The sequence below is a fragment of the Mastomys coucha genome, unplaced genomic scaffold, assembly GCF_008632895.1.
Source record: "Mastomys coucha isolate ucsf_1 unplaced genomic scaffold, UCSF_Mcou_1 pScaffold22, whole genome shotgun sequence".
NCBI classification, from domain to species: Eukaryota; Metazoa; Chordata; class Mammalia; order Rodentia; family Muridae; genus Mastomys; species Mastomys coucha.
In genome coordinates, this window is record NW_022196905.1 from 128,977,660 (window position 1) to 128,998,526 (window position 20,867).

At 49.3% G+C, this 20,867-nt stretch overlaps 1 protein-coding gene across 6 annotated transcripts in view; it reads left to right on the forward strand.

Moving 5' to 3' along the window:
• Nucleotides 1–342: 342 nt before the first annotated feature.
• Mlxipl (MLX interacting protein like) overlaps nt 343–20,867 on the forward strand; it is a 49,370-nt gene continuing 28,845 nt past the window's right edge. For 4 of the 6 annotated variants that reach the window (XM_031338190.1, XM_031338188.1, XM_031338189.1 and 1 more), the window contains exon 1: nt 17,551–17,896. In XM_031338190.1, coding sequence (XP_031194050.1) covers nt 17,604–17,896 — 293 coding nt within the window. In that variant the 5' untranslated portion in view covers nt 17,551–17,603. Of the gene's footprint in view, nt 514–17,550; nt 17,897–20,867 lie in introns of those variants that run through there. The other 2 variants (XM_031338192.1, XM_031338193.1) reach the window with 2 other exon arrangements.

Here is a 20,867-nt window from a genome sequence, read left to right on the forward strand (position 1 = left end):
GGGGTTGGGGCTGGGGCTGGGGCTGGGGCTCAGACTCCTACTCTCTAGGTCCCTAAATCTGGGGCTCCTCTCTTCTCGTATCCAGTCTACAGTTTGGGACCTAGACATCAAGCCCCCGGGGAGAGGGGGGTTAAAGGTGAGCGGGGCACGAGCGGGGCGGCAGAAGGTGATTGGCAGGCTCCTGAGCCCACGGCGCGCGCCACCGCTGCTCCACAGGCCACCAGCCGGAGGAGCGGCTGCCATCCACGTGCTAAGGAGAGAAGGAGGCACCGGACCAAGGGGCAAAGGACACCTCGGAGCCGGAGGGCGGGGGAACCTGCAGCGCCCAGCCGTCCACACCCCAGTCTAAAAGCCGGGCTTCGTGCGGGTGCAGCGCACGGAGCCCTCTGCCGCCTGCGCGGGGAAGGCGCGGGGTGAGGCCGCAGCGGCCTGAGCATCTGCAGCCCCGCGGCGACCCGAGGTCCCAGGATCCGAGCCCAGCCCGACGCCATCTGCAGACCGCGCGGAGCCCAGGTGAGCAGGGAAGATCTTCCGTTAACAGAGGGACATAGATGCCTCGCATAGGAGGACTCAGTTTCCACAGTGTGCCATGAAGAGGGGCGTTCCTAAATCACGACTGGAGTGTGGGGGCTCCCACTCTCTGTGCACCCCAGTCCCCGGCCCTCACTTGCTCATGCTCAGAACCAGTGGGGAAAGAGGCAGGCTCAGAGGCCAGAAAGGATTGGACATCAGGAATGCTAGTTTATCTTGTTTGACCCCAGGTTCCTGGCTCCTTCCATGCCCCCCATGCTGAGCTGAGATTGAGTGGTGATCTAGTGAAGGGGGGCCTGACTGGAGCCAGGGAGGCAGGAGGGAGGGGACAGATGCCAGGGTGGGGCCTGTGGATTTCCGGTCACCCAGCCTGGCAGCAGGCAGGGGCTAAGGACCTAGTTGAAGGCCTACCTACTCCGAGTAGCCTGGAAGAGCCAGAGCTTCGAGTTGGCCCTCAGCCACTCTATCCTCAAGCCTGTGGCTCGTGAGGCCACCATGATGGGAGAGGGGACCATGTGGCCAGGTCTGGGCTGTGTTTCCGTCTTTAGATTCCTGCCTTTGTGACCTTGGTCCTTTTCTGGGCCTGGTTCTTCCTCTGTGACGCTGGAAACTTCCTCCAGGGCCACCTGTATGGAGACAGGGACAGAATAAAATGGGACACCAAGATGCCTTGGGAGGAAAGGGCAGGCGGCTCCAATCAAGGTCCCTCTGGGTCTTCACAGGGGCTTTTACACATCAGCTGAGGTGGACATCTGCCTCCTTACCCAAGAGCTCAGTTAATATCAGCAACTGGCTTGTCTCTACTCTTGGCCTAGGCCCCTTAGCCAAAGGAAGGCTCAAATGGGCCTACAGCAGGAGCGTGGTACCTGCCTATAATCCCAGTGCTTAAGAGGATGAGGCAACCAAACTGCAGTGTGAAACACTGTCTCAAAACAAACAAACATACAAGGGTAAACCAGGTGTGGTGCTGCTAGCCTGGAATTCTAGCATTGTGGGGGCTCAGGCAGGAGTTCAAGATCATCTTGGCTTGCACAGCAAGTTTGAGGCCTGCCAGAGATGCATGGGACCCTGTCTCAAGACAGAACAACAAAGAACAATAACAATAGACCATGCATGGTGACGTACACCTTTAATTCAAGTACTCTATAAGCTCAAGGCTGGCCTGGTTCCATAGTGAGTTCCAAGGCAGCCAAGGTTACATAGTGAGACCCTGTCTCAAAAGAACAGCAACAGCACACGCACACAATACACAAAATCACACACATACACACCATTGCTGCCACCACCACCAAGACAACCAAAAAATGTAAAAACTCAGGACTGTTTTTGGCCAGAGGAAAGAATGGAAAACTCATTTACATTTACTGCAAAATTGTTACATTTACTGCACCATGTGGGGCTTTTCTTGGCCCTATTCCTCCTTCATGACTGCCCCAGACAGAAAGAATATTATCTACACTTTGTAGTCGAGGAATCAGAGGCCCCAAGAAGTCAAGGCTGCAGCTTACACAGCCGAGAAGCCGAAGAGCAGGGATACGAACAGGGGTAGCCTGATAACAATGCTGTTTTCTGCTTCCTCCTCTGCCTGGGACACTTCTACTATCTTCTCCTGGCTTCCTTCCATCAGCTGTGCCTGGGGCTAGATACCGTAGGCAAGTCAGTGGCCACTCTGCCTTGGCAGGTTGTGTAGGCTATGACTCGGTCCTGGGTCAGGTCCTAAGTGTCCAGAAGCTGAACATCTCCACTCTCCCCATCCGTCTTAAGCCTGAGACTCTGACAAGGTGGCTCACGCCTGCCTCTCTTCTCTTTGAAGCTGGTGATATTGACATTGGAGGAGAGGCTCTTCACCCACCCACCAGGGCTCGGAACAGAACATCCCCAGAGCTAGTTGTGACACTGATCAATACTGATGCCCCTCCTTGGCGAGCCCAGGACAGAGGTTCAAGTTCATCATCCCAGAGTCACTGCCTTCTGGATGGCTCTGGGAGTCACCTCAACTTTTGTCTCACAGTCAGCCCTGTTGGGTGTGTGACCCCACCCCCACCCCTAAGAGATTTGTCCCGGAGACCTATTTTTTTCTCTTGGCCCAGTGGCCTGATGCCTTAACATAACTGTTGTGAGGCATTGATCCCAGAGGGGACAGGGCTGACACTCCAGGCAGAGGAAAAACTGGCCTGTCCCCGCGGGCTTTGGGGACATTTTCCATTCCTAAGTCCCTTTGAGAAGTCTGTCAGACTTCTAGACCCTTATTCCCAAGTTCTATCGTGTCTTTATTATTGTTGTTGTTTACATTTTAATTTATTGGTATGTCCTGGGTGTGTACATATGGGCACGTGCACATGGCCGTCAGAGGACAACTCTCTGGAGTTTCTGTCTCTGTCATGCGGGCCCAGGGATTGAACTCAGGTCATCAGGCTTGGCAGCAGGTACCTCTCCTGCCCTATTTAACTTTTTGCAACAACACTATAAAGTGAATGGCACATCGCGTCATAGGCTCAACCCCCAAGATGGCAGAACTGGCCTCCCAGGCCGCTGAGCTGCTCCTGTGGGGTGCTCCTTCTTGCGCAGTGGAGCCCACGACCATGCAGTAGGGAAGTGTCTCCGTAGTGCCTGCACCCTGCCGCTCTGTACCAGGAGGCCCTGAACCATATAAACACATATCTCCTCCATGGCTGTGTCTGACCCTGCTCTTCCCCAAGTAGACGGTGACTGGGGATAGGGCAACTTTGACTGTCACCCTAGGCCCCAAGGTTCTCTATTTTCTTCTCAGTAACGTGCACAGAACCTGCCCAGGCAGGTGGGGGAGGCTAGAGATAATATCTTCTGAGAAAGACCAAAGGAAGAGGCTACACTACCGAACATACCTGCTGAGTGGCCTCAACCTTTCCACCTGGAAATGGGCAGATTGTAATCATAATTCCTGCGCTGAGCCTTCTGGATCTCTTTGTCTCCACCTCTCCATTTTCTGTCTTCATTTCCCTCTGTCTCCTGTCTCTTCACTCCCTCTGTCTGCCTGTCTGTCTGTCTGCCTCTCTAGTTTTATCTTTGTCTCTGTTTCTCTCTCTCTCTCTCTCTCTCTGTTTTTGTGTCTGTCTTTGCTCTGTTTCTTTCTCTGTCTATCATTCTCCATCTCTGTCTGTCTGTCTGTCTCTCTCTTTCTCCCTCTCTCTCTTTGAGACAGGGTTTCTCTGTGTAGCCCTGGCTGTCCTGGAACTTTCTCTGTAGACCAGGCTGGCCTCAGACTCAGAGTCTCCAGAGTACTGGGATTAAAGGTGTATGCTACCACTACCTGGCAGGTCCCACTTTTTTTTTTAATCTGCCTCTCTCCTTTTTCTCTGTCTTTGTGTCTGTCTCTTTCTTCTCTCCCTTCTGTCTCTCTTGGTCTTTCTGTTCCTTCCCTCTTTTTTCTCATCCATCTCTCTTGCTACTCCGTCCTGCCTTCCTTTCGGGAGGCTTCGCTTGTACCCTGGGGAGGCCCGTTGGCATCCCTTGCCTACTTTTGAGTCTTCTGCTGATCCAGGCTGCCACAGTTCCTTGCCAGCAGGGGGTGAGCCCTGATCCTTGCATTGCCTCCTGCAGAGCCAGGCCAGGCTTCCCAGCTTGCCTGTTTCCCTGCCGGCGCCCCTCTGTAACTAGCAGGTACCCACTGTTCCACTCAGCCTTGCCTGGACTCACCTGGCACACGATGCTGGTGAGAGGAAGCTTAAAAAGCGGGTCCCCAGTAGCCTCATGAGAGACCCACGTTACCACCAGATGGAATGGGTATCGAATTGGGGCAATATCACTGTTGTTTTTTATAATAAAAAAATATAATAATTTACATAGTAAACAGCGGTTCGTAACACGTGGGTTGAGGCCCCTCTGGGTGTTGAATGGCCCTTTCACAGAGTAACACAGATATTTACATCACAATTCATTACAGTGGCCAAATTACAGTTATGAAGTAGCAAGGAAAATAATCTTATGGTTGGGGGTCTCTACGACAAGAGGAACTGTATTAAAGGATGGAAGGATTAGGAAGGGTGAGAACCAGTGGTTTACAGGGTTTTGCTATGTAGTTCTGGCTGGCTTTAAATTCATAGTTCAAAGTGCTGGCATTAAAGGTATTTGCCACCAAGATTTATTGTTGCTGGGTATAGTGGCATACACCTCAAGTCCAGGCACTCAGGAAGCAGAGGCACACAGACCTATTTAAGTGTTCTGTGTGGATATGAATGTGCAGGTGCCCTGGAAGGTTAGAAGAGGGTGTTTGAGCCCTTGGAGCTGGGGTGGCAGGCAACCAAGGGTGCCAGGAACTGAACTCAGGTCCCTGCAAGAGCAGTCCAGGGTCATAACTACAGAGCCATCTCTCCAGCCTTCATCAGTGTGTGGCTTTGTTTTTTTGTCTTTTTCCCCATCTTGGTCCTGGTAACTAAACTCTAAACTCTTCCACTGAGTTACAGGGCTCCTTAGTTACTTATCTATTTGTGTTGGGATGTTTTCTTTCTTTCTGTGTCTTGTTTTGTTTCAAGGCCTCAACCTCACTGTGGAGGTGAAGCTGGCCTTGAACTCCTGACCCTCTTGCCACAGGTGGACGCAAGCATGTTCATGTTCAGCTTCTCGTTTTTTCTAAGAAATCTCCAGCCAGGATCTAATTGGCCCAGGTTAGTGTGTGGAACTCACTATGTAGCCCAGGCTGGCCTGGAAGGGATGGTCTCCCTATCTTAGTTTTCTCAGTGCTGGGATTGTAAACATATGCCAGAACGCCAGGCTTGGCCTGAGCCTAGATCACTGAGGCTGTGGTCCGGTGGTTTAATTAGACTGATGGACAGGCAGCTGCCACGTTTGACAATGTTGTAGCGAGGAGCATGCTTTTGTGTTTTAAGGTTGCTGGTGACCCCAGAGGGTTTAAACATGTGTGCTAGGTAGCAGAAGCTAAGGCAGAGTTAGCTTTTTTCTTTTCTTTTTCTTCTCTCTCTTTCCCTCCTCTTTTCCTTCTTCCCTCCCTCCCTCCCTCTTCCATTTTTCCCTCCCCTCCTTCCCTCCCTCCCCTTCCTCACTCCCTCTCATTTGAAACAAGGCCCCTGGCTGTCCTGGATCTCCCTCTGTAGACCAGGCTGGCCTCAAACTCACAGAGATCTGTCTGCCTGCTTCTGCCTCCCAAGTATTGGGACCAAAGGCATGCACCCTTATGCCTGGCTAAAATGGTTAATTTTTCAACAACTCTCCCACTAAGTTCTAGAGAGGGAAAAAGAACTGGAGGTTGAGTTCAATCCCTGTATCTGACAGTTTTTCGTTACTGTAACAAAAGACCAGGACTTCTAACATTATAGAGAAAAAAGGCATGGGCTAAGAATGTGGGTCAGTTGATTGAATGCTTGCCTAATATGCACAAAGCTAAGAGTTCCATTCCCAGCACCATCTAAAGCCATCGGTGTGGCAGACACTTACCGTCTTAGCACTCAAGAGATGGAAGGAAGAGGATTGTCATGGGTTTGAGGCTAACCTGGGCTATATAGTGAGTTCCATTTTCAGACTACCTGGGACTAAAATAACATTCTGGGGTTGTGTTTTTGGTTTTGTTCCTTATTTTCTTTCTTTCTTCCTCCCTCCCCTCTTGCCTGCCTGCTTTCCTTCCTTCTTTCCCTTGCCCGTAAGTAGAATGTGTGTGTGTGTGTGTGTGTGTGTGTATGTGTGTGTGTGTATATGTGTGTGCACGCGTGCGCGCGCCTGCACACACAGCTGAACACAATGGGGAAGGGTGCACATTTGGAGGTCAGAGTACAACTTTTATGGAGCGCTTCTCTTCTACCTTTATGTGAGTTCTGGGAGTCAAACTCGAATTTCGAGGTTTGCAAGGCAACCCTTGCCAGTGGACCAACATTGCTGCCCAAAGAAGGAAAATTTCCCCCTCCCTCTTCATATTATTAGTGTGTAACTATGGTGATTAAAAACTGTAATTCAGCCGGGTGGTGGTGGCTCACGCCTTTAATCCCAGTGCTTGGGAGACAGAGGCAGGCAGATTTCTGAGTTCGAGGCCAGCCTGGTCTACTGAGTGAGTTCCAGGACAGCCAGGGCTACACAGAGAAACTCTGTCTTGAAAATCCAAAAAAAAACCAAAAAACAAACAAACAAACAAAAAAACCAAAAAACAAACAAACAAAAAAAAACCCAAAAAACCCAAAAACAAACAAACAAGCAAAAACAAAAAAAAAAAACAAAAAACAAAAACCTGTAATCACGGAAATAGCCATATTCAAGCCCAGCAGTCAGCAAAGACTTACTGAACCACAGCTGTATAACACAGCTTCTATCAAAGCCACTGTTCAGGCCGGGCAGTGGTGGCGCACACCTTTAATCCCAGCACCTGGGAGGCAGAGGCAGGTGGATCTTTTAGTTTGAGGCCAACCTGGTCTACAGAGTGAGTTCTGGGACAGCCAGGGCTACACAGAGAAATTCTATCTTGAAAAACCAAAAATCACCACCAGCACCAGCACCACCACCATCAACAACAACAACAAAAAAAACCCAACAACTATACAGGAGGGCTCAGTGCATAAAATGCTAGCCCAGTAGGCACGAAGTCCTTCCTTCCATCACCGACACTGCACGAACAGGGTGTGGTGGTACCAGTTCTTCGATCCCAGCACTGGGGAAGAAGAGAGGGGAAGAGCCAGAGTTCCAGCCTGAACTATATGACGTTCTGTCTGCAAAAAAAAAAAGAAAAGAAAAAGAAAGAAAAATTAAAACAGCAGCATCCAGATATGCCCCAGCACTCAGGAGACAGAGCAGATGGGCCTCCGTGAGTTTGAGACCAGCCTGAGCTATATAGTGACCTGTAGACATACCCTGTCTTTCTTTTAAAAATCAATCAATCTGTCTGTCTGTCCTTCTGTCCATCCATCCATTTATCTATCTATCTAGTGTGTGTGTAGTATGTGTTTGTTTGTGTATGTGTGTGTGTGTGTGTGTGTGTGTGTGTGTGTGTGTGTGTGTGTGAGATGTTGGGATAGGCATTCTCCATGGTAAATCCTCTATTTCTGAGCTACCCTCCAATGTCTTGGGATAGCATACAATCTCTTGAGCACCCAAGTCCCATGTATGTGGGTGGGTGTTTGGGTAGCAAGTAGATGAAGAAAAGGAAGAATAAATAAACCAGATGTGGTACAAATGCCTGCAGGTCTAGTATTCGGGAAGTAGAGGTAACAGTAAGCTTTAAATGGGAGGGCTGGTAAATGTATACATAGAAATATGGAATGACATGTAAACAATTTGACTGTTGAAGATTGGTGAATAAGCGGGAAGGTGAACCGGGGTGAGGTCCACACACCTGTAATTCCAGCACTCAGGAGGCTTTGGCAGGGGAGACAGACAGACCAAAGGACACACACACACACACATACACACACACAGAGCGAGCATGATTGACAGCTGTATTGGGTGGGTCAATGGATGGCCAATGGTGGGTGGATAGTTGGGTAGGTAAATGGACAGAGACATGATGGTTGTAGATGAACAACAGATGGTAGATGCATTGATAATTGGAGGATGGCTAGATAAATAGGTAAATTGTTGGGGTTCAGGAGTCTCCATACATAAGAACCATACAAACACTGATCTCAGTTAAGCAAGCACAGTTTATGGAGCGTACACCTTAATCCTGACCAGACCAGGGACATAGCTCAGAATAGGGTCTTGGACTGTATTATAAAACATTTCTCATAGCAGGCTTATAAAGGAAAAAGAAAAACCACAAAACCTACAATGAGTTCATATGCAGGTGCAGGAAGTGCAGCCCAGTGGTCAGCTCTGACTCAAGATGTTTTAGACATAACAGTTCATGTTGACCTTGAACTTGATGGGTCCTACGTGAAGCTTGGTGGAATTTGTTAAGATTAACAAATCACATGACATGTCATGACTTGACATGACATGACATGGCATGACATGGGATGTGATCTGCATGATCCTGTTCTGAGTTAAGTCACTCCTCAGCGTCAGTGACTGGCAGGCATGGAACAAAACGGCTACAGCTATTCTGGAGTGGGAGGATGTCAGACCTCAACAGCTTGACTGTATGGGCAGGGTGGACCAGGAGGAAGGCTGCTCACTCGATGCCTCCTCTTCTCCTCTTCCTCCTTCGCCCCCTCAGCCCTCCTACCCTCTCGGAGCACAGAGATGGACGGGAGGCAGTTTGTATGGACAGCCGTAGTATAAAGTGTGTGGCCAGTGTGACTGCTAATTGTGTGGCAGAAGCTTGGTTGTTGTTGCTGTTTTGAGGCGGAGGCTCAATGTGTAGCCTCCAACTCGAACTCCTCCTGCCTCAGTCTCCCGAGTGAGGAAATTAGCATTTCATCACTCATGTAGCCCAGGCTACCCTTACACTTCTGATCCTCCTACCTCCATCTTCTGAGTTAAAGGTGTGTATCCTCTCATCAGAGTTGATGTGGCCCTGGGAATCAAGCACAGAGTTTTGTGCATTCCGGGCAAGCATACTACCAACTGAACCAAATCCCCAACGTTCATTTATATTTCTATTTTTGAGACCGGATTTCTTTGTGTAGACCCCCCTGTCCTAGAACTCACTTTGTAGACCAGGATGGCCCTGATCTCAGAGATCTACCTGCCTCTGCCTCTGCCTCTTGAGTGCCGGGATTAAAAGCATGCACCACCACCTGGCTTCTTATAGTTTTGATAGAACAATTAGATATTTGCTATGAAAATGTATGGAGGTCAAAGAACAACTTGCAGGAGTCAGTTCTCTCCTTCCAACATGTAGGTCCTGGGGATTGAACTCAGGTTGGCTGAGTTTGCAACAAGTGCCTTTAACCTGCTGAAGCCACCCCACTGGCCTACATTATCAGTGGCATTCAGACTCAGCCACGCAGAGGCTCAAAGCTCACACCTAGACAAGGAAGTGGCTTCCCTCCTTGACACTAGTTAATCACACAGTTAAGTCTCTCTGTCTCTGTCTCTCTCTGCAGACTTTCATGCTTAGTCCCAGCTACCTTAGAACTCATGATGTAGCTTAGAATGCCCCCAAACTCCCAGCAATCCTCCTGCTTCGGCCTCCTAAAGGCTGAGATTGGAAGCATGAGCTGTTATGCCCTTAGTCTTCCTAGCTACATAGGCCATGTTTTTTGACAGGCAGTGGTGGCACACGCTTTTAATCCCAGGACTCAGGAGGCAAAGGCAGGTGGATTCTGAATTTGAGGCCAGTCTGATCTACAGAGTGAGTTCCAGAACAGCCAAGGCTAGAGAGAAATCCTGTCTTGAAAACACACACACACACACACACAGAGACAGAGACAGAGACAGAGAGAACATGTCTGTAAAAACTAAGCAAATAGAAAAAGAAGTCTAGGGCCGGGTGGTGGTGGCGCACGCCTTTAATCCCACCGCTTGGGAGGCAGAGGCAGGCAGCTTTCTGAGTTCGAGGCCAGCCTGGTGTACAGAGTGAGTTCCAGGACAGCCAGGGCTACACAGAGAAACCCTGTCTCGAAAAAACAAAAAAAGAAAAGAAAGAAAAAAGAAAAAGAAGCCTAAAGCAAACCTTTTCAACATTCCTATGATCTTCAGCAGAGCTTCTATTCCTGTCTGGAAAATGGGTATAAAGTCAGGAGACTGCAACGGCATCCACCATCAGTTAGGCAGGTAGTAAACAGCCCATAAACATCAGCTTTTCATGACCAGTCCTCACAGCACTGCTCTGAATAACTTCACTCTTAGGAGCCTCGATTTTCCCTTTTCTGTAAAATGGATATGGAAATGTCAGCTCACCCTCATGCCCACAGTTGAGAGGATGACCAGAAAACAGAATCATGTACACAGGTCCCTATTTCTTCTTCATTTTATGCATTTTATCTGTGTGCATGCCTGTGCCCCACATGTGTATCTTAGTGTCCCCAGAAGCCAGAAGAGGGTGTCAGATCCCCTAGAACTGAAGTTACAGACAGCTGTGAGCTGCCATGTAAGTGCTGGGAATTGAACCTGGGTTCTCCAGAAGAGCAGCCGGCACTTTCAACTTCTGAGCCACCTATCTAGTTGGCAAATTTATTGAGATATAATTTATGTATTATAAAATTCATCCATTCTCTTTTTGATAAAACTTTAAATTATATGTATTCGTGTGTGTGTGTGTGTGTGTGTGTGTGTGTGTGTGTGTGTGTGCGCGCGCACACGCATGTGGCAATCAGAGGACAACTTTTAGGAATTTGTTCCCTCCTTCCCCTGCGTTCGTTCTAAGTATCAAACTCAGATCTCCGGGTTTGGCAGCAAGCTCCTTTACCCATTGAGCCATCTTGCCTGCCCCCATCCCCCTTCTTAATTTTTAAATATTAAACCCATTTTTCAATGGTTCTTGGTGTATTCAGAGTTGTGCAACCCTTTCTGCTATCAAATTCCACCAGTTTCATCACTGCAAAAGAAATCCACATCTGTGCAGTCTGCCAACGGTGGCAGTGACTTACTGTAATCTTCAGCACTCAAAAAGTGGAGAAAAAAAAAAAGCCGGGCAGTGGTGGCACACACCTTTAATCCCAGCACTTGGGAGGCAGAGGCAGGCAGATTTCTGAGTTCAAGGCCAGCCTGGTCTACAGAGTGAGTTCCAGGACAGCCAGGAACTACACAGAGAAACCCTGTCTAAAAAAAAAAAAAAAAAAAAAAAAAAAAAAAAAAAAAAAAAAAAAAAAAAAAAAAAGAGGTGGGAGGAGGCTGGGGGATCTGAAGTTCAAAGTCATCCACAGTTACATAGTGCTTCCTGGTCTACAAGAGATCCTATCTATATAAAAAAAAATCCAAACAAACAACAAACAAAACTCCTGCTTCCCAGGAGCAGAAAATCAAAACTCTACCCTCTCAGCTCCTGAGTCCCCACTCCTGGCCCCTGGAAATGGTCATTTCTGCTTGTTTGTTCGTTTGTTTGTTTTTCAAGACATGATTTCTCTGTGTAGCCCTGGCTGTCCTGGAACTCACTTTGTAGACCATGCTGGCCTTGAACTCAGAGATCTGCCTGCCTCTGCCTCCTGAGTGCTGGGATCAATGGCGTGGGCCACCACAGCCCAGCTAGGTTTGTTCTTATTTTATGAGGTTTTGCCTGCATGTATGTATGTGTGTGCCTAGGAAAGAGCCATCAGACGCCCGAGAACTGGAGTTGCAGGTGGTAGTAAGCCACATGTGGTCATAGGAAATCGAGCATGTTAACTCAGTTAACTACTGAGCCATCTCCCCAGCCCCTGTTAGTACCCTTTCAAATTACATTTTCATTTATTTATTTTTTGTAAGTGTGTGGGCAGGAGAGTGGCTTGGCACATGGGAAGTCAGAGGTCAATGATAGACATCGACTATCTCCTTCCTCCCTGTGGGGCTCAGGGTCTGGTCCTGTAGCCCAGGCTGGCTTTGGACTTCTGATCCTCTTGCTTTAGTGCCCTGGTCTGCAGACGTGCATCTCCATACCTGGTGCTCTTTAGAATCGCTGCTTAACTGTGGTTGGTCAATTAGCATGTTCAGACACACACTCCAAAAATGTAGATTCTTAGCACCAATACAGCCACAATAAAATATATTTAGCTCTCTTTCTCTCTCCCTGGGTGTGTGCAAGTTAATAGGTAGAAAGGTGATAGATGGGTAGATGTATTTATAGACAGATGGTTGGATGACAGATACATGGGTAGGTATAAGAACTGGGGAATGAGGCCAGGTGTCATGGTGCGTGCCTTTAATCCCAGCACTTGGGAGGCAGAGGCAGGCGGATCTCTGTGAGTTTGAGACCAAGATGGTTTATATAGTGAGTTCCAGGCCAGTCACAGCCACACAGTGAGACCCTGCCTCAAAAAGGAGCGGGGGTTGGGGAGGCTTTTGTTTTGAGATGGCCTTGTGGACATGTTCAGGATGGGATTCTTTTGATCTTGTTCATTGAGGTAGGAAGACCTGTCCACTGTGGGCGGCTCCATTCCCTAGCCAGGATCCTAGACTGTGTGGATGGAGAAAGGTTGCTGAGCAGCAACAGCTTCCAGGCTTCCTGCTTCCTGATAGAGAGTGTGACCAGATGCTTCAAGCTGCTGCTGCCTTGACCTCTCCTCCACGACACACAGTGCCTTTGAACTGTGTGCTAGAGTAAACAATTTCCCCCTTAATGTACTTTTGTTGGAGTATTTTATTACAGCAACAGGAAAAGTAACTAAGATACAGCTGATGGGATGCATAGGCAATGGGGAGATTGATCAGTTGAGGAACAGATGAATAATAGATGGATAGATATATGAGTGGGCAAATGGATCAGACCAGTTGATGGATGCACCCACAGATAGTTTGATGGGTCAATAGATAGATGGATTGGTAGATAATGGGATGGATAAGTAGATGCTTGGATGAACAGCTGAATCAACAATAGATCAGATAGATGGACACTATATGGGCAAACAGACAGAGATGGGTGAATATATGGATAAATAGATAATGACTGGACTGATGGGTGGATAGATAGATGATAGGTACCCATGAGTGATGGTAGATAGACAGACAATTAAATACATGAAGGCCAGAGAAGAGATGGATGAGAGATGGAAAGATGATATACAGATAGAACCGGGATAGATGAGCAGATGATGGATGGATGGATGGATGGATGGACAGGCGGGCAGATGGATAGATGGATAGATGAATGGGTAGGCAGGTAGGTGGATGGATGGGTGGGTGGGTGGATGGAAAGACAGATGGGCAGATGGATAGATGGATGGATAGATAGATAGATGTAACTGCGGCTTTGCTTGCCGGACGGCAGCAATAACGACCAAACACCGAGACTTCTTCTCTCGAAGGTTTACTCAAGAGTTTTCTTTTGTGTTAACTGCTCTTTCAGGTTCCTAAGTGTTATGGCTCTTTTAGGTGTTACGGCTCTTGCCGCCTCCCAGGCGCCGCCTCCATGGAATCGCGCTTCTTGCTTCTAGGTGCTGCGGCTCTTCCTACTTCTGTGAAACAGGCAGCGGCCGCTGCTCTTTTGCTAGTCGCCGCTGCTCTTCTGTAGAGTCACCGCTGCTCCTGCTTCTGCGGCATGGCATGGCGTGGCCCAGGCTGCTCCGCTAGCACTGCTTTTATACTCGAGCCCAAGCTCTCAAGTCCTCCTGGATTGGTTCCCGGCTATCGCCTCATTAGCATACACCTGCTTGGGAGGGGCTTGGTAGCATGCACCTGCTCGGGTTTGGCGCATGATTGCTTAGCATACACCCGCTCGGGAGACACCTAATTTGCATGAGCCCGCTCGGGAGGGGCACCTGCATGTGCAGTGGAATGCCTATTGCCGCCGCTGCCGGCATCTTGGATTCGATCGTCCGAGCGGCTGCCTATAGATAGATAGATAGATAGATAGATAGATAGATAGATAACAGGTGAATGACTGAACCCACATCGCTAGCAGATAAATGTGACATAAACTCATCTATTCAGCAAATACACATTAGCTTGGTTGTATTTGGTTGGTTGATTGGTTGGTTTGGTTTGGAGACAGGTTCTCACTATGTAGTCCTGGCTGTCCTGCTGGAGCTCACTGTGTAGATCAGGCTGGCCTTGAACTTGCAGAGATCCTCCTGCCTCTGCCTTCCCCAGTGCTGGGATTGAAGGTGTGAATCACCACATCTGGCTACATTGAGAAGAAGTTGGACTGTAGAGAGGCACAGATTCTTGGTTCCACCAAGGAGTTTGCCATCTAGTGGGAAAGAGAGGCCTCACACCCTCTATGAATCTCAGGCTGAAGAAAATCGTACTTACAGTGATCAGAACAAGGGTATGGAGCACTCAGGGAGGAGATGGCATTTCGGTGTGAGCAGACCAGAAGAGGGTGTCAGGAAGGGTCCCAGCGGGAAACTGGCTCTCCAAGCCCAGTAGGGATCTCATCTTGCAACCTCTGTGGGTCATGACCCCTTTTTATTTATTTAAGAGGCTGTGAACTTGGCATGGGGTACTAGAGGGCAGGCGAGAAAGGCAATGAGAGGTGAACCAGGCTGCTTACACCATGCCACCTAGAAGGGGCATCATGTCATGGCCTGCATTGCCACATCTGTTGCACCACATTAGAGTGTTTGCTTTCATTTTTATTTTAAGGTTTTTGTTTTGACTTTGTTTTACACTTATTTTATTCATTCATTTGTATATGAGAAAGGGAGGGAGGGAGAGAGAGAGAGAGAAAGAGGGGGGGGACATGTGCCAACAGCGTGCATGGGTAAAGGTCAGCCAACAACTTTGAGAGTTGGTTCTCTTCTTCCACCTTGTGGGTTCCAAGGATTTGCCATCAGGCTTGGCAGCAAGCAACTTCACCCAGTGAGCCATCTCACAGGCCATGTTTTATTTTGGAGGGATAGGGGCGGGGCATCTCACTATGTAGCCTAGGCTAGCTTCAAGCTTGCTGTGTAGCCAAGCTTGACTTTGGACTCTGATCCTCTGCCTCGATCCATCCAGTGCTGAGATTACAGACATGTCATGCCACACCTGGTTTATGCAGTGCTAGGGATGGAACCCACAGCTTCCTAATAGCTGGGCAAGTTCTCTACCAAGTAAACTACAGGCCCAGCCTGAGTCTGGAAACTACTTTATGTTCCTTTGTTTGTTTTATAAGACAGGGTTTCTCTTTGCATAACCCTGCTTGTCTTGGAACTTACACTGTAGACCAGGCTGGCCTCAAACTCAGAGATCTGCCTGCCCCTGCCTCTGGAGCACTGGGATTAAAGGCGTGTGCCACTACCACCACCACCCAGAGATACGGAATTTTCCATGAAGACTAGAATTTAAATTTTATGGTCTTCTTGTCTCTACTTTCATAGTGTTGGGCGTTTTATAAACAAGCTTATCTTTCTAGATATCGCTGAGGTCTCCAGAGGTTTTCTCAGGGCTTGGGAAACAGAATGGAGATGTAGATGAAGCTGTTTGAAGAGCAACTGATAGTTGGGGGGGTGTGATGAAGTAGAGTCACCCATGGTCCTTCCACCTGACTCAGACATAGCCAACCTTTCCACTGGGCACAGGCGGCTTGGGGAACACTGCTGGGGAAGCTAGGGGCCCTTAAAGCAATGTTTCAACCAACATCTAGATATTTAGATCAGGCTTTGAGATACTTGGCTGGATTGTCATTCCAGTGTAGCGTGCCTCAGACAAGAGTTTGTTTGTTCATACACTGCTGGGATCAAAACTAGGATTTTGCTGAGGTTATATAAACATTCTACCACTGAGCCATCCCTAGCTGGGGCCTCAGCAAAGAACTTTTACCTGTTCAGTTAGGTGTTGTCAGGAGCCTTTTTCCGCCCAGCTGGACATAAGGAGGCAAACACCGAGCCCTTCTCCAAGCAGATTTTATCAGGAACCTTCATTTTTACTTCTTCTTACTAGCTAGCTTCTTTTATATTTTTGTATATCTTCTTCTTACATCTTACTAATTACTACTTACATCTTATTAGTTACATACTTATTCCTAATTCTATACCTTACATCTATCCTTACATCTTACTTCTATATCTACATCTTCTCTCCTATCCCATTACCAGCCCCAATTCTAAATACTTACTCCTAAATCTTACATAACCCATCACCAGCCCTAATTCTACATACTTACTCACTACTTCTTATATTCTCCCTTCATACTTACTATCTATCTCCAGCCCCCAGCCCTTGTGGGTTAAATACTTTCCCTGGTCCCAATCAGCATCAGCTACGTGGCAAAGCACAATAGGCTTCAGGAAAATCATGCCAGCTTGCATCATAAACCAGAGGCACACAGCTTTTCCAACTAAGGCTTGTTTATCTCAATGCTCTCTGCTTTGGCCGGAGACCAGGTGTTCAATATGTATATATAGGGTGGCAGCTGCGGCTCCCCACAAGGTGTCTGTGGTGAATGCCCAGCCTAGTGTCTGGCCTTTCAAAAGTAGGAACCCGCAGTGGGGTGGTGGCACATGCATTTATTTCAGACTCAGGAGGCAGAGACAGACAAATCTCTGAGTTGGAAGCCAGCCTGGTCTATAGAGTAAGTTCTAGGACAGCCTAGAGTTCACAGAGAAACTCTATCTAGAAAAACAACAAAACAAAAAAAGAAAGAAAGAGAGGAAGGAAGGAAGAGAGAAAGGAAGGAAGGAAAGAAGGAATAGAGAAAGAGAGGAAGAAAGGAAGGAAAGGAAGGGAGGAAGGGAGGAGGGAAGGAAGGAAGGAAGAAAGAAAAGCAGGAACAGAAAGAAGCTGGGCTTCAGGGCCGATGAGAGAACTTCCTGAGCAGGAAGCCCGAGGACAGAGGAGGTGATCTAGGGAGGGTGAACTGTCAGAGTCCCCTCTGAACTTTGCTGTACAGGTGTAGGACAATCATAAGAGCATCTGGGTGCAAGCTAGCATTGGAGGTCAGCTGCACGGGACCCTGGGAAAGCGAAGAAGGCAGGTGAGCAATTTACTGAACGCACTACGAAGCCGAGAATGACCCTGAATTTCTGATTATCTATCTATCTATCTATCTATCTATCTATCTATCTATCATCTATCTAGTGTTTATGTGTCTAGGAATACATATGGAGCTCAGAGGTCAAATTTTAAAAATCGAGTATTTTCTTCCAATATGTGGATCTTAGGGCTTGAACTCTGTCCTCAAGCCTGGCTGCAAATGCTTTAACCAGCTAGCCATCTTGTTAGCTGGAATGTCTGATCTTTTTTTTTTTTTTTTTTGTCTCCACCTCCCGAGCGTTGCACTTACAGAATCACCCCCATGCTAAGTTTCTGTGGTAAGGAGGATCGAACCCAAGGCTTCATGCATGCTAGGCAAACACTGTACCAACCGAGTTGCAGCCCCAGCCCCAGCCAGACTTTTTCTGAAACCTGAAAAATAGAGACTAAAAAGTGCTCACAACAGATAGAAAGGCAAAGCACCGCCAAAGCTCCAGGACCAGTGGTTTCACACCTCGCTCACTGGTTATGCTAATTTAAACAGCACCTGCCAACCAAGACCACGCCCACCACAAAGGACCTATCAGGAGATCGGGGGTGTGGCCATGGTAATTAGGCTCAGCTGGCAAGGGTCGGCTCTCAAAATCACTCTCCAGAGTGCCCGGGAGTTGGCGACGATAGTGGCCATGGCGCGCGCGCTGGCGGATCTATCCGTGAACTTGCAGGTCCCCCGGGTCGTCCCCAGCCCGGATTCGGACTCGGATACGGACTTGGAGGATCCGAGTCCCCGGCGCAGCGCGGGTGGCCTGCATCGATCACAGGTCATCCACAGCGGACACTTCATGGTGTCCTCGCCTCACAGCGACTCGCTGACCCGGCGACGCGACCAGGAGGGGCCCGTGGGGCTCGCCGACTTCGGGCCGCGCAGCATCGATCCGACACTCACCCGCCTCTTCGAGTGCTTGAGCCTGGCTTACAGGTGAGGGCGGACGGGGTAGCCTGAGTGCCTGCTTTCCTTGGTGGGACCGCGTGCTGGGGCTCTCTGATCCCAAACTGCTAAGGGGGACTCTGGATACAACTTAGGCATTATCTCCCTTGCCGGGTCCTGAGCCAGCCCACGGGCCCTCATGAGTCATTTGTGCCCCATCACCTGCTTGTGGCGCCACTGTCCTGTCCTCCACCTCTCTCTGCACGGCCTCTTACAGTTGGGCTCCGCTCTCTGATTATTCTGCTTTTGCCCTTAAGTGCTCCTCAGACTATAAACCATCTGGTCTGCCCCCTCCATTCGTGTAATCCTGGGACTGTTCCGTTTATCCCCAGCAGTCCCTGCAAAGACCCACTTGTTTCCCTGCACGCTGCAGTTATCCGGTGCTCGCCCTCATAGCCAGTGTCAGCTTGTTGCGAAACAAATTTCTCGCTCCCATCCCTATTGCCCGGACACCATTTGTCTGGCTTGATTTAGTTTGGTGAGCCAGAGTCTCACTCTAAAGTTCAGGCTGACATGGAGCTAGGTAGCCCAGGCTGGACTCCTATCTCAGCCTCCCAAATACCGGGATTACAGGCATGAGCCACCATGCCTGATTTAGAACGCTTTAAGTCAAGGTTGGCGGGAAGACGGTGCCCGGCAACTGCCCAAGACCAGCAGGGGGTGCTGCAGTCCACCTTGGGTCTGGCAGGGAAAGCCTGGTCTCCCCGAACCCTGTATCTGTAAGAGGCTGTAACGCAGGCAGGAACCCCGCTGCTGCGGCTCAGAACTCCGGGGCCGCACCCAGCTCCAGCCCCACCTACGTGTTCCAGGGGAGGGCGCGAACTGGGGTCTTGGCCCAGTGCCCCGGAGCAAAGTTCCCGGGAGCAGAGAGAAGAGGATAAATTATCAACCGAAAACAGTAGGAGAGAAAGGGGGATCGGCCAGCCTTGATCTTTCGTCTCTGTAAATAGCTTCTTCAGCGAGCTTCCTCCCCTTCATAGAACCGCTGGCTGAAGACCCGCACCTGCAGCCCCACAGGGGACCTGAAGCTGGGGTGGGAATTGCAGAAGAGCGTGGCCCACCTCGTGGCGATAGAGCCACGCGACCCCATTGGCTGGGGGCAGAGTAACCTTGGCCCACAAGTTCTGGCCTCAAGCCCAGGTCATGTTGCAACCTGATAGTTCAGGGCGCTGAGACCGATGTGGAAAGTTCAAATTCCCTGTCCTGGTCCCCCTCCCCCGCCCTTGGACATCATGAGACTGCCTGGGAAGGGGCCATCTAAGGTCTCCGAACACCAGAAGCCGCTCACACTGGCACAGTGTTTTCGTTATCAAAGACTTCCGATTATTGGGGTTATACAGAGGAGAGAGGAATATCCCTCATTCTCTTTCTCTCATTGAGTCTCACACTGTAGTCTAAGCTAGCCACTCACTGTAGAACCGAGGCTAGCCTGGAATTCCTCTCTGGTCCCCCAAGTGCTGGAATTACAGGCATGAGCCCCAAGAAGCCTAGGGCTTCCATGGTCCCCCAAAGGGTCTCCCATTTCCCGACCACTCCCAACCAGGCTTCCTGCGTCGTATATACATTCCACTTGGGCTGACTTAGAGGGCTTCCCAACTCAGACTGTGGGCAGACAGAAGGGAAGCAGTTATAGGGAAAGAGCATGTGGAGAGACACCCGGCACTCCCTAAACTGCCGCTTCCCTAGGGTGGAGAGCTCTCTGTCCCCCACCTGCCAAAGAGCCAGACTATTAAGTTCTCTTGAGGGGGATTCTGAGAATACCCAAGGATGAGTGTAGCCAAGTACACAGGAGTCTTTGGTTTTGTGCCCTTGGTAAAGGAAAAAAAAACGCGCGTGGGCTAGGAGAGACTCTACTGGGGAGGGTGCTTGGTCCCGAACTGGTGACCTGAGTCTGATTCCCAGAACCTACATCAAAGTGGCTGCAGAGAACTCACTCCAAGAGTTGTCTGAACTCTGACCACCATATGCCACACACAAGCACTCCTCCCAGTGATACATAAAAATAAAAACAAAAGCAAACACCCCACAGTGACGCTCATAAACCGTGTGGGGTCGAGCATGCCTGGAATCTCAGAACTCAGGCTGAGGACCGAGGGTCAGGAGGTCACGACTATCCTCTACTTTGTAGGAATTTAAGGTTTGAGGCCAGCCCGAGACAATAGGAGATCCTGTCTCAAATAAATAAACAAATCCAAGCTCAGACTACAAGTCATCCCTAGAACCTCTGCTTCTCTGAAGCAAAGGGGATTTCAGAGGGAGCAGCTAGAAAGGTGGGGGTGGGGCAGCCAGGCAAGGGTTCTGGTGGTGGGTGGAACTGGTCAGTTAGGCAGGGAGAAGGACAGCCTACAGACGCCTGGGCGCTTCACCCCTGCCAAGGAGCACTTCTGGCACACTGTGTTCCCTGGTTCTGTGGGTGGAAGCCCCAGGGAGTACAGCTGTAAACGGTCCAAGAAGGCACTGGTCTAGGGAGTGGTGGCCCAGGCTGGTCATCCCAAACAGTCTGCAGGCTGAGGCAGGAGGATGAGGATCCAGATCAGCCTGGGCTACAGAGCAAGGCCCTGCTTTAAAACAAACAAGCTGGCAAAAAAAAAAAAAAAAAAAGGGACTTGGGGTAAAGTTATATGCCTTACAAGCTTAAGGACCTGAGTTCAATCCCCAGAACCAACAGAATAAAAGGAGTCTGTCTTGCTGGTGTGTGCTTGTGATCCCAGTGGTCAAGGCAGAAATGGATAGCCAGCTGTCCGTAGCTAAGCCCGCTAACCAGCTTGGCTTACTTGGTTGGTGAGTTCCAGGCCAATGAGAGACTCTGTCTCAAAAAAAACGGACACATTTGTGTTTCTCCTTCGGTCTCAAGGAGCATATGCATCTCCCACCCCCACCCCCAATCCCACTTCTGAGGTTTTCTGGTTTACCCCACTGCACACAGCTTGTGAACCTTGTGAGGTTTTCTGGTTTACCCCAC